The following is a 13,744-nucleotide window of genomic DNA, read 5'->3' on the forward strand; positions in this document are numbered from 1 at the left end:
ATGCCCAGACTATTAGGTACACTGGGCATGGAGGTGCATCTCAGTGGCAGAAATTCCTCTGACAAAATCTTTCTTGTCTTTGTCCCCATATAGATAATCACTGCTTTAGGAAAGTCCTGGCATCCTGAGCATTTCACCTGCACACACTGTAAAAAGGAGATTGGCTCTCAACCCTTCTATGAGCGGGGTGGCCTTGCATACTGTGAAAAAGATTACCACCAGCTCTTCTCCCCACGATGTGCCTATTGTGCAGCCCCCATCCTGGAGGTAAGTGGATCTGACCCTTCCCTCCTCTGAGTCTGAGTGCATACCTGTTTAACAGAGCTATTGCTGTCATAGCTATGCCAGCAGAGAGAGATGCTGCCAGGGCCCTTCAGTGGACGTGCAGTATATGCCTGCATAGTTATATCACTGCCTCAGACGACATTAGCTAACTCTGCAGCAGTCTGCTTCTGTCAGCAGAATTGCCCCTACACTAGGAGGTCTTGCTGTGTAGCTAAGTTAGCTGGAGTTTGTGATTTTTTTACTTTGATAAAGAGAAATTGGAAGATTGCCTGTTCTCTCCATCCTTTACTTCTTCCTCTCCTTTCCCTCCCCTGGTAGTTCATTGTCTCTTAAGTTTCTCTACAATCATCTGACTCTTTCTTTTCAGAAAGTCTTGACAGCCATGGACCTGACCTGGCACCCGGAGCACTTCTTCTGTACACACTGTGGGAAAGTGTTCGGTGAAGACGGTGTGTCCCTGGGAGACTTCCCTTGTTTTCCTGCCAAATACTGCTCCCCATTACATGCCCACAAGAAAACTGGGATTTCCACAAAGATCTATGCCTCTGTTGTGACCCACAGCATTGCTGATGTTCCAGTCTTAAGGCTAGGCACCAAATATCTTCTGATGCTATTCCATCCTGACCCACAGCATGCTGCTCTTTCTGACCTGGGGTCCCAACATGAAACACTGATGCTCCTTGATACTGATCTGCAGGCCCTGTTGCTGTTCCAGTCTGGCACCTCCTCTCTTATCGCTTTAGCCATGCACTTAACCTGTGACTCACAGCTTCCTGCCATCCCAACTCTGGGCTCCTCCCACAGCTCTGCCAATTTTCCTATAGTTCCTCCTCCTTCTGTTACATTCTTGAGTTGTAATTTTTAGGAGGGGCACCAACTGGGGGCAGCTTTGGAAACAAGAGCCCATTTCACTTGATGGTATCACTGCTATCTGTGGGTGCCCTGCACCTGAACTGGCTTTTAGTTAGTGCTCTCACTGCTACTATTAGGGTGGAGCTCTGATCACAGCATAGCCTGGAGGAACTGTGGGTAGTGGTTCAAGCACAGGAGACCTAAGCTCTATGCCCAGCTTTGCCCTTGATGAGGGGAGTGACTGTGGGGCAAGTCACTCTGCCTACTATGGGTCAGTTTCCACATCTATGAACAGTGTCAGTAAAACTGATTTCTTGTAAAGGAGGACAGTAATGGATAGACGGTGCTATACAGTGCTGGGTTACACTATTATTTCTAGCATGTAACTTTTTTTCACATGCCACAGGCACCTTAGTGATAACTTGTTCACTGCTACTACACGCCCACAGAAGCAGTAATTTGCCATCCATACATTTCACCATTCATTCTGCTTTTAGGCCCCATCCCTATCCCTGGAGAGCAACTCTATGTGTGTGTGTTTTAATTGCTTGGGAGTTGGGCTGCTTGTGAGAAGTGCTCATTGATTTCCCCTGTGGGCTGAGAGCATAAACATTCCCATCTCTACCATGAGACTCATTTCCTAAGCAGGTGCCTAGAGTCTATGTCATCATTAGCCATACTCCGGCAATTGGTACCTGCAAGAGTCATTGCTGAGGGACTTGCTCACGTTCCCATGCTGCTAATTACAGCTGTACAACAAAATAAGGTCCCAACTCATGTTAGGATGGGGTTGATTTTTCTTTGTCATTTTGTAGTGCCTCCAGGTGTCCTTTTGCCCTGAGGTGGGACCTCTCCAGAGACACATTTCCCCCATTCTCCCAACTCACTTACATCTTTGAGACGTCTCTTTAGCACTAGCTAACGTTGAAGAGGCGGGACACAAGAAGTGGTTTGGTCAATGAAAAGTCTCTGTACAGTTTAGTCTCCAACCTAACATGCCTTGAAGCAAATAGTTTGGAAGGTGTGTTCAGCTTTGTACCATCCTAGCTCTGCCTATAGATGTGACAACAGAGCAAAAAGCTCTACCTGCAAATATCTCCTGTAGGATGTCCCCTGTTATCACAAGTCTGTCTAACTCTATTCTTTGGCCAGTAGCTGAAATATGAGCTCCTGCTTTTCTGTCTGACTTGTTTTGGGCATCTACCTCCTGCCTTTATTGTTAGAGACACCAGTTGAGATCAGAACCCTACTGTACTGGGCATTGCACAAACACAATGCAAGATTTTCCTGCGTCCAAACAGTTGGCAAGTAGACAAGAATGAGGGTGGGAGAACTGAAAAATATGAAGCCCCTGGTGTGAAGGAACATGCCTCAGATCACAGGAGGAGTCTGGCAGAGCTGTGACTAGATCACTTAAGTCCCAGGCCAATCACTTAACCACAACATCTCTGAGACAAAAAATTAATAATAGAAAAATTCATAATGCTACTTTGCCATAAAATAAAATCCCTCTGGACTAGAGATTCCTGTATATTTGCACAGAGGAAACAAGACTGATGGAAAAGGAAAGCAGGAGTGTGACCAAGAGAAATTCACATCTTAAAGGAAAGTATCCTAGTGCAAACAGTTCATGATGATTCATGACCTTGGTCAAGATTCTTTGCCCTACCATTTTCTGCAGGTTTCCATGAGAAGAATGGGAAGCCATATTGCCGGAAGGATTTTCTGGCCATGTTCTCCCCTAAGTGCAAAGGCTGTGACCGACCTGTGATGGATAACTACCTATCAGCCCTCCATGGTGTCTGGCACCCTGAGTGCTTTGTGTGTGGGGTGAGTGTACAGCTAGTTGTGTCAGGGATGGACATCTGCTTCCTCCACTGCAAAAAAGGGATGCAGACTTCTTATGCCTGGGGTTATCTAATAGCTGTGATTTTAGCTCCCATGTGGAAGCTCGTTCGATAAAACACCAGGACAGAAGGAGTAAACTTTGTATGACACCTGGTAAAACAACAGGCCTTCTGTGGTTCCCAATGAATTAAATGGCTTGGTTAGGGATAAGACCTCTCAGGTATGGCTAGCCTGCCACTAAAGTGCATCCCTAGGCCACTTGTCTACCCTAAACTTTCTCCATTAAAACACCCCTAGCGTGCCCTTAGGGCAGTTGTCCAACCCACACCTAGAGGCACCCCTGAGCTGCAAATTTCATTGATGAGCTTCCCACCTATCCCATTCCTCCTGCAGTGGGTTTGGTACTCACTAGAACTGAGCAAGATAGAAGCATAGGAGGTCCATCAAAAATCCCTCTGCATTGCACTTTCTACCATTAATGCTCATAATGATAGTAAAGAATAGGAGAGAGTAGTGGGTATGATTCCTAGAAAGATTCCATTTGTGTTGCTTATGTCTCTCCAGTGGAGCCTTTCTATGAATCTGTCTACCCGAAGGGTAGGCAGTTATTTCGGCTGCAGGGCCACTTACTGAGTTTTGGCGAACTGTCAAGGGCCACATGGGTAGCCCTGCCTCTTGACAGGTGCCCCGCCCCCTGGTCACCATCTTGTGACTGTAAGTCCTGCCCCCTAACCCCTGACCTTTGCCACCAGAAGTCCCTCTCCTTGTCCCCAGAAGTACTCCTTTCAGCAAGGGGTTTTGCCATTTCAGAACCGGAAGAATACCAAATTATATTCTAAAAATTGAACATCTACAACATTCATTAATTTGATTTCAAAAAATATTTTTGTCCTGATTTACACATGTTTGTGTAGTGTACATAGAGGTGATTGCAAAATAGCTTAAAATGAAGTCTTACTCTTGTATGTTTTTGGGAGGTGGGGGGCATGGAGGGAGTAGGTATAGGTTTGTGGGGGGCTGTGGGTATATGTGGGCTGTGGAGGAGGAGATGTGTGTGGGGGGGTTTTGTGGGAGGGTGGATAGATGTGGGGGGGGTGGGTGTGGGGTGAGGGAGCATGTGGATGTGTGTGTGGATTTGTGGGGTGGATATGGGGTTTGTGAGTGTGTGTGTGGAGGAGGGTGGCTGTAGTGTGTGAAGGGGTGTGGGGGTCTGTATGTATGGCAATTCTAGGGGAGGTGTGGGTGCCTGTGCATGGTAGGGAGTGCAGGGCCTATGCTGGTGTCCTGGGGCCAGCTGTCACTGCGCTCCTGTGTACCCACCCTGGGCCCTGCTGGCCCTGGGTCCAGGCCTTGTGCTCCCACCCAGCTGTCACTGTGCTTCTGCATGCCAACCCTGGGCCCCACTGGTCCTGATCTTGGGACACTGTCATCGGCCCCATGCTCCCACCCAGCTGTCACTGCTAGGGCTGTGTGAAGCTTCAGTTCCTGATTCGATTTGGCGGCGATCTGGCCAGATTCAGTGGCTGAATCTTCAAATCCAAATTGAATCAGAGGACCCTTTAATCTCTCTGAATTGAACTGGAACCCTCTGAATCGATTTGGAGAGACTTGGAAAGATTTGGCGATTTGGACATAGACACAGCTTTAAATGTTTTTTCTACATACTGCATTGCTGGGGCTCATGGAGTGTCCCACAGAAGTGCAGGGGGCTCTCCAGTGCACTCAGCAACAGACCCAGAAGTGGGCCAGAAGCACTTCCAGGTCCACTGGGGAGTGCGTGCCCCCCCGCCCCTTCCTCCTGGCTCAACGACTGGTGCCTCCTGGATCTGGGGGGGAGCACCTGGGGTCCCCCTGCGGCCGATCATCCACTTCCGGGTTTGCTGCCGAGCATGTGGAGGGCCCCCCAGGCACTCCTGTGGGATGCTCCATCTGCCCCAGCATTACAGCATTCACAAGTCATGCTGGTACTTCAAGGTATGTTGAAAAAACTTTGAAAGCTGTGTCTATGCCTGAATTGCTGATTCTTCAAATCAGCATCGAATCTTCAGATTCTGCCAAATCGAATCAGGGACAGTGATCCGAATCAATGAATTGAATCACTGTTCCTGATTCAGGCTGAATCTGAATCAAATAGGGCCTGCTTTGCACATCCCTATGCACTGCCTTCCTGTGCACCTGCTCGTTCTTACTTGTCCCCCACCTGCTGCCATATCATTGCTTTCCTGCCTGCCACAGTGGTGGTGCTCCAGCACCATGTGATTCCCAGCTGCATGGCTGTGACCGTGGGAGTCAGCTGGAGCTGGTCTGGCCCAGCCCTGAAGACTGGGGTGATTGCCCATGGCCCTCCCCTGCCTCCCTCCTCCCCCCACATCCTCTGAATTTCCTTCTCTGGCAGAGGGAGGAGGGAGCAGCCCCATGGGCCCAGGCCAGAAGTCTCTGATTGGCAGAGGCTTCTGGTTGGGGACTGCAGGGGTGTGGCCTGGCAGGCCTTGCTGCTGCAGTTGCTTGGTCCTATTGCTGGCTCCCTCTGGGTCCTACTGCCCCTGGGTTCTGTCATCTTTGACAGACAGCCAGGGACAGATAAATATTAATTTTCTAAATTTTTTAGGCACCCCGTGGACCAGAGAGAATAGCTTGGTGTGCTGTATCTGGCCTGCAGGCCATATTTAGTCTGCCTCTGGTCTACCCACTTCTTTAGGCCTTGTGTGAAAAGCAGCAAGGATGTGTATGGGTGAGGGTGGCTGTCATTGTTCAGGGCAGTTGAAAGTGAGCCTCCAACTTGCCTCTGAGCAAAGAAGCATAGACAAGCCTTCAGTATCCTTAGCCTCTTATTCTCTTTCCCCTCTCCCAGGATTGTTTGAGTAATTTTACCTCGGGCTCCTTCTTTGAGTTAGATGGCCGCCCATACTGTGAGCTTCACTTCCACCAGCGGCGAGGGACAGTGTGCCATGGCTGTGGACAGCCTATTACTGGGCGTTGCATCAGTGCCATGGGGCACAAGTTCCACCCTGAGCACTTCATCTGTGCCTACTGCCTGATGCAGCTGAAGAAGGGCACCTTCCGGGAGCACGGAGAGAAAACCTACTGTCAAGCCTGCTACAGCAAGCTCTTCTTGTGACTCCAGCACAGGCACCTTGAAGACTAGAGGGCTCACATGCATGAAATGCTTTCCCACTCCTCTCTAGCAACCTCAGACAGGAGCTGGAAGACAGGGAGCAGGACTACTGTAAGAACATCAGTCTGGAGACCAGAATCAAAACTGAGAAACCTTCTCTAATGGGCTCAATCCTCAAGTTGTTTAATCAGCAGAGATCCATTGAATTCCTTGCCAGTTTACACCAGCTGAAGACCTGGCTCTGTACTGTTGAAGTGGTCCCTTTATTCCCCTCCCAGGGAACTTCCATAGTTCACTGCAATCTCTTTCCTTCCTACCCCCTTGCCTGCTTGCTTGCCACCTCTTCACTCTCTGCTCTGCTGCTTTTATCTCCACTCCTTGACTTCATCTGCTGCATTTTCCCCATGTTTGTCTGGCCTTCCTGTTGTCAGGCACATACAAACATAATTTGGATGAGTCTATAGGATAAGTATACTGAACTGGATGAGTATATTGTACTGAAATAAACTTCCTAGAATTGTCTGTCTTTGACTTGCCTCTCTTTTCAAAGGGATAAGTTGGAAATGGTTCTGGAGACACATGCAGGCACATGGAGTGGGATCTGGTGGTTAGGACCTAGATGCCTTGTCCAGGAAGGGGGCGGGAAGGGACCTCCCTCAGACCAACCATGACCTTTCCATTTGATAATAGGCAAATTTATTGACACCCAGTGGTAACAGAAAAGAAACAATACAAACAATCAAGCAATTCTATAGCTACCAATTCTAGGGCTCTCATCAGAGTCAAGGAACATCTGACCAGGATGCAGGCTTCACTCTAAGGCTCTCTCTTAGGTGTCAGATGTCAACATGTTAGCAGCCTGGAGGTGGGATGCTGAGTTCCACATGCCACCTCCATTGGGGTGGATGAGACAGGCTGGTGGTGTGCCCTCTGTCCATGGTGGCCTTGGGGACCCCTCCTAGGGGACAGGGACTCTCTCGGGGAGGAGGAGGACCCAGGCAGAGGATGGTGAGGATGGGGAGGGACCCTTTGTTACTCTCAAGTCTCTGCTTTTGTATTCTCCTTCCCTCCTGATGACTCCTGATGACTCTTGATCCGTGGCTATTGCTGATTAGTCTCTCTGTGTTTGTCACACCATCTACATTATGTTTTGTCAGCATATTCCAAGCTCATCACATGCACACCCTTCCCAAAACAGGAATTTCAGGCCCCCCTCTTTGGCCTTGCAAGCTGGTGCCACCTTGTTCCATCTTATGAAACAGTGTGGTGCATGCCCCCAGTTTCTCAGACTGTGTCCTTGTTTGTTAGACAGTTTATCTGCTTCTGAAGGCTGAGAAACTGTACATGAGCCCCAGACTCTGAGAAATCAGTTAACCCCTGCTGCCCATCCCGAACCATTCTAATGCATATATATACACCTATAAGCCAATTTCCAAAGAGCAAACCTTTACATATCATTCTTAAGCCATCAGGATCTGTAAAGTGGTAGCTCTGGAATTATTTGCAGGAAAACTATATGGAATAAAGAACAACTACAGTAATGCCAGGGAATTAGATAGGATCTCCCAGGTCGGCCATACCAGTAGGGGCCACAGGGAATGGGGCAGTTCTTTGTCCCTGGTCCTGGCATTGCTCAGTTCCTGGCTCCCCACAGGAGCTGGGAGCCGATCAGCACTGGGACAAAGTTGCTCTCTGCCCCCGCCCCCCCCCACCTTCCTGGCACGGCATGGCTCCCAGCAGGGGACTCACTGGAAGCTGTCCCACTTGTGGGGCAGCTGCCGGCAAGTCCCCTGCTGGGTTAGGAAGCTCTGCTGGGCACAGAGCTCACTTGGAATTGTGTGTCCCGATGTGCACAGGACCAGGAGAACTCTGCCAGCTGCAGTGGTAGCTGTCTCCTGGCCCTTTGCACATCAGGACCCCTTCCAATGTGCACCAGACCAGGAGACAGCTGCTGCTGCAGCCACTAGAGCTCTCTTGGCCCCGTGTGCATTGGGACCACTCCCCCCATGTCCCCTGCCAGTCCCCAGGCTAGCACCCCAGGGGAGCCTGGACCATTCCCTGGCTGCTGCAGGTGAGTAGAGCAGGGCAGGGGCTGCACCTGTACCTGGCTGTTCCAAATGGGAGCAGATTTGCTCCCAGCAGGGTGAATGTGTAGATGCGTTCCTGAGGAAGGCTTACAGTGCAGTATTTTATTGTGCAGTAAGCCTATATTGTATTAGCACAATGCATGGGAATAAACAAAATGTTTTGTTTGAACATTTATTAAGTGGGAAATGGAGGCTGCTACTATTGACTAATCAGAGGCAGGAACAAATACCAAACAAAAAGTGTCCTGGGGATGTTGTACCAGTGCTTTTAGAGAATGACATTATTTTCTCCACACATGGGAAAGCAGTGATTTTGCTATAAATATTTTGCAAGTGATATTTGGTCTAAGATTAAATCAAAGTAGCCACTTCCAAAATAATATCAGGAGATAGCCCTGTGAAATTGTCTCCATGGTGAAACTGTCTGAACCTTTCATGGATTTAACAGAAAATCCTGGGATCAGCACCTAGAGTTAACCAAGTAAGCAGTCTTTTACTTAATCTTCATCTAACCTTCTTGTGCTTAAGCCTTTCCCTGAGAAGCAGGAAGTTTCAGACCCCAGCACTGTCAAGGACCTATATGATCTCTCTTCTTCTCTTTTCTTCCAGTCTTTTTGTTTGTTATCTGTCCCATCACTGACGGCTGTTTTTGTAGTGCTATTTATAAAGCCACTTGAATGGCAATCCCTCATGGCTATTGGGCTATCGGCCCATATACATCCCATGCTTTGACATGGAGAGTGCAGCACTCCTAAAAGAGTACGAATCATCTGGTGATCTCGATGTAGCAGACCAACTTGAGTATCTCAATGCTGCATGTTGTGCTAAATGGGAAGAAACCACAGCAGAGCTAAACTTCACTCATCCTAGTTGGAAGTGCTGGAGCCTAATCTGCCACCTTAGATCACCCCAAAGCCCCCCCCACCTGCACCAAACTGTCCATTAGTCACCACAAACCAAGTTGCCAGTCACCATCATGTAGCCAAGGCACCACTGGAAAAAGACACACACCGTGAACTGAAGCAATGTCAGAAGCAAGACACAGAATATAAAAGCCCGGACCCCTTTGAGGTCACCCAACTAGAAAAAGTCTTAAGTAGCCTGAAATATGGCAAGTTTGCTGGCTACGACCACTTCTCACCAAAATTTCTGAAACAACTTGGGCCTTGTGCTAGTGCATGGCTGACCCAGTTCTACAAAAGAATTATCAGCTCAATGTCACTCCCAAGGAAATGGTGTATGGCAAAACATATTGCCAGTCCAAAGCCTGACAAAGACAATGGATATCCCAGGAAGTAGAGGCCATTCTTAGTGTCAATCAAGCCAGGTTCCGCAAGGGCTGCAGGGCATATGATCAAGTACTGGCACTTACCACCTATGTCAAAAATGGTTTTCAGAAGAACCTAAAGACAGGCATTGTGCTACTGGACCTTGCAGCTGCCTACAATACAGTATGGCACACTGGCCTGCTTCTAAAGCTGTCAAGAGTACTTCCAAGTTGAGTCGTTATAATCATTGAAACACTCCTCCCTAACAGATGATTCAGAGTCCACCTTGGGCAGGGGATAAGTGCATGGAGGAGACAGGCCAATGGACTTCCACAGAGCTCAGTGCTGGCACAAACCCTGTTCAACTTATACATAAATCTACCAACAACCACATCCTGCAAGTTGATCTATGCTGATGACATTTGCTGTGCCACTCGAGCTCCATCTTTTCTCACTCTGGACCAGACCCTGAACGAAAATGTGACAAAGCTGGCAGACTAGTGCACCACATGGCAGTTCACACTGAGTCCAGGCAAAACTGTATCCAGTGTATTCTGTCTCCAGTTTTTTTGCCAGTGCCAAAAAAGAGCTTACCATTCATATGGATGTGGGGGAGCTGGCCCAGGCCCCGCACTCCTGCTGCCCCGCTCTGGGTCCCTGCTGATGCTGGTCCCAGTGCATTGGCAGCCCCATGCTCTTGCCCAGCTGTTGCTGCACTCCAAACACCTGCTCCCTGACACTCCCCCACCACCTCAGCCTGCCGCAGCCATTTTCCTGCTTTCCTGTCTGCCGCTGCTGCTGCTCCCCTCTACCCCTCCACCCTGGCACCATGCGGTTCCCAGCTAAAGCACCGGGACCACAGGAGCTGGCTCGGTCTGGCCCTGAGGATTGGGGCAATCACCTACAGTCCTCCCCTGTCCCTTTCCGCCCGCCCCACACCTTCTTATCTAATTTTCCGTCTCTGTGGAGGGAGGTGGGAAAAGACCCAGTTTCAGGCCAGAAGCTCTGCTAGGCAGAGGCTTCCAGCTAAGGGGGCAGTGGGGGGCTGAGGCTGGATTGGGGCTGGATGGGTCTTGCTGCTGCAGCTGCTGGGTCCTGCTGCCAGCTCCCCCTGGATCCTGCTCCCACTGTCTCCCGTCATCTTTCACAGGAAGCCGGGGGCAGATAAAAATTAATTTTCAAAATGTTTAGGGGCCCCATGGGCCAGACAGAATGGCCTGGTGGGCTGGATCCAGCACATAGGTCATATTTTGTCCACCTCAGTTTTACTGGAACAACTGCACAGTTGGGGTAATGTTAGACAAGCTTTCAAATGCAAGGCATTCTTTCTCAGGACACAAAATGCAGAATACAGTTCCCAAGGCCCCTGCTCTTTAGTTCCTTCTTTTTTATAATATTCAACCCACTTCAAAATTCCTCCACCTCATGACAAACCAACTGCTGGCTTTCTTTTTCTGTCCTTTAGGCTGCCATCTCCTCACACACTCCAGATACACTTCACTAAGTGTCTTGTCCCAAAGACACTGCCAAACTACAGCTCCTTATTCTGGAAGGCTCTATTTTTGCATATTGGAATCTGCTTTCTCATCAGGGGGAGGGAAACTGGGACCAAACTTCTGTTGAGGAATATTTTTGTACATCTCCACAAATTATGGTAAAAAACATGCCAAAGATCACCATGAATCACTTGGAGCTGAACTTGTGACTGTTCCTTCCCATGTCTCCTGCTTGGTGGTATTAGAAATGGAATATTGTTAGAAATGCACAGCTTGCATCTTGCACCTGATAAGAAAGAAACACTGCCAAGGACTTTTTTCTTTCCCAGCCTTGCCACAGCCGTTCTTATGCTAAATTGCAGACTCTCCCCCAGCTTCTCCCTAGCCTTTCTCATACAGATTACAGAAGCTGGAATTCAACTGACTGTGTCCTTGAAAGGGGGGGGTTTGAACTCTTGGTGACCTATAGTAGTCTCTGAGCATGCTTAATTAGCTGATGCATATTTACCTCTCTGCCCTGCATAATTAAGTAGTTAATTATACTATACATGCGATATATGTAGTGATGTAACCACATGTATGCTTGTATGAAACGGAAGTGAGCTGTAAGAGTTCCTGTTTCTGCACACGTGCCCAGGAGGGAGAAGATAAATATTCCCTGCAAAATTCCTTTATTGGTTCGGAGTAATCTGAGTTCTTGACTCTGCTCTGACCCTATTTGCAAATACACCTTTTGTGCCATCTAATGAGTGTGTGTCTGTGATTTTGGTGGCCTCCAGAGAAACGAACCGCCTTTGTGCAACAGTGGTAGTGGGAGTGCCCAAGGCCAGGGAGCAGAGAGCCCAGCGAGAACTTCATAGTGCCACCACCCAGCCAGGTCACTTCCCTGGTCCTTCCATGACAAGCTCTAGGATGAACCAGATGAGAGGAAACAGTCCCTGTGACAGTAGTGGCCTCCCCTGAGCACAGAGGGTCTGAGCCTTTTGGGCCCTTGAGCCCCCAAAGGGCACCACCTGGGGAGCCCCACCGGGCCCCACCTGGCCCTCTCAGCCCCTGGACACGGCCCATGACAGCCCAGGGGCATGGCTGGCTGGGGGACCTACCTTCCCCCAGACAGACATATTTGGGGTCACTCTTGGGCCTGGCCTCTTGGGGACGAGACCCTGTTGGGAGCAAGGACAGGGAAGTTAAAACAGCTGACACTGCCCCATGTGCATGCACACACATGGCAGTCACCAGTATGGGCTCACAGGCACATGTATGCATGTACATGTACTGTTGTTGCCCACACATACATACGCACAGAGGCCACCAAAAGGATGTCATGGGCTGGGGCAGGATTGGGTGCAAGGGGCTGCAGGCCAATTCTTTGGTCTTCTTAGGCCTCGCTGGCATGGGCAGGGTCCTGGGTTTCTCTCGCCCACTGGTCCCTTTCTTTTAGCCTCATGCCTGCTCTGGGGGCTTCTGGTGAGGCCCTAGGATGGAAGGAGAGGGAAGAGTCAGTGCACCAGCAGTGCCCTCCCCTGGGCACCAAGGATCTGAGCCCCATGATGGATCTGTGTGGGAGGGAAGGAAAGTGGGGTAATCATGAAGGGCAGCAAGCGACCCCTGGAGACAGCCCCACACCCATGCACACCAATGAAAGCCACCAGCACAGGCTCACAAGCAGGTACGCATGTACACACACTGCTGTCCACCACACTTATAGGTATGGCACATGCGCTGACCCAGCAGGTAGGCACACAGCCCACCAGAAGGATGTCAGGGGTTGAGGCAGCAAGGGAGTACAAGGGGCTGCAGGCCAGAGCATGGCCAGTTCTTTGGTCTTCCCACGCCACGCTGGTGTGGGCAGGGTGCTGGGTCTCCCTGGCTTGCAGGTCTCTTTCCCCTCAGCCTGGCCCTTGCTTTGGGGGTTTCCACTGAGACCCTGGGATGAAAAAAGAGGGGACAGTCACTTGGCTGCAGGCTGAAGCTGTGGCTGGTGGGGTCCTGCTGGATTAGGGAGCAAGCAAGGACAGGGAAGGCTCCAGGAGCCCCTGGACACCCTTAGCATTGTCCTGGGGCATATCACCCCACACCTTAACCTTCTTCCTGGTGTCATGGTGGGTGCAGTTGGAGGGAGGCCTGCACCCAGACAGTTCTCTGGGTTGGCCCAGAGCTACCATGAGGAGGCTGCAGAACCAGTAGCACCTGAGGTCCTCTTTGTGTCTGCAGCTGGGGGAGCTGGAGAAGAAGAAGACATAATCAGAAGCACTCCTAGGATTCCCAGCAGCCTGCAAGCTGCTCCCTGCTGTGGGGCCCTTCTAACCCTGCGCTGACTCCGTGCCCAAATCTTGGAGCTCTCAGCCCCTCCCCAGAGGTAGGCGCTTGGGGAAAGGGCCGGTTGCTCTGAGTGTTCCCCCAGACAGCACAGCTGAGAGTGCAGGGAGTGGGGAAAGATCATCCCCAAACTGCAGTGCTGGCATATATTCCTCTCGTGCCAGCAGGAGACCAGAGTACTGTTTGTTACTCCTATGCTGTCCTCACACCTCACTGCAAAACCCCAATGTGTTGCTGGGCCCTTACCCACACAGGGCAGTCTCTTGGCAGTCCCTCCCTGCCATGTAGACTGGAGCAGCTGGTCTAAAATGGAGAGTGAAAGATGGCAGTGAGCAGCCAGGTGCTGGACTGCGAGGCTCCAAGGGTGCAAGCTCCAGTCTAGGCAGCAGCAGGTGCCAGCTCTGGCACCAGGTTGACGCTTCCCTTTGGGGCTGGAGCTGGGACTCATCCCTCCAAACACTCACCTTGCTGCTT

The 13,744-nt window shown here is 50.2% G+C and overlaps 1 protein-coding gene across 4 annotated transcripts in view; it reads left to right on the forward strand.

The window, feature by feature from the left end:
- The window catches only part of LPXN (leupaxin), a 37,760-nt gene extending 31,138 nt beyond the window's left edge, over positions 1–6,622 (forward strand). For all 4 annotated transcript variants that reach the window (XM_090032088.1, XM_090032087.1, XM_090032089.1 and 1 more), the window contains 4 exons: positions 94–267; positions 653–734; positions 2,819–2,967; positions 5,837–6,622. In XM_090032088.1, coding sequence (XP_089888214.1) covers positions 94–267; positions 653–734; positions 2,819–2,967; positions 5,837–6,103 — 672 coding nt within the window. In that variant the 3' untranslated portion in view covers positions 6,104–6,622. The remainder of the gene's footprint in view (positions 1–93; positions 268–652; positions 735–2,818; positions 2,968–5,836) is intronic.
- Positions 6,623–13,744: the final 7,122 nt, after the last annotated feature.

Source organism: Crocodylus siamensis, chromosome 2, assembly GCF_052110815.1.
Source record: "Crocodylus siamensis isolate JL-2025a chromosome 2, ASM5211081v1, whole genome shotgun sequence".
Taxonomy (NCBI): domain Eukaryota; kingdom Metazoa; phylum Chordata; order Crocodylia; family Crocodylidae; genus Crocodylus; species Crocodylus siamensis.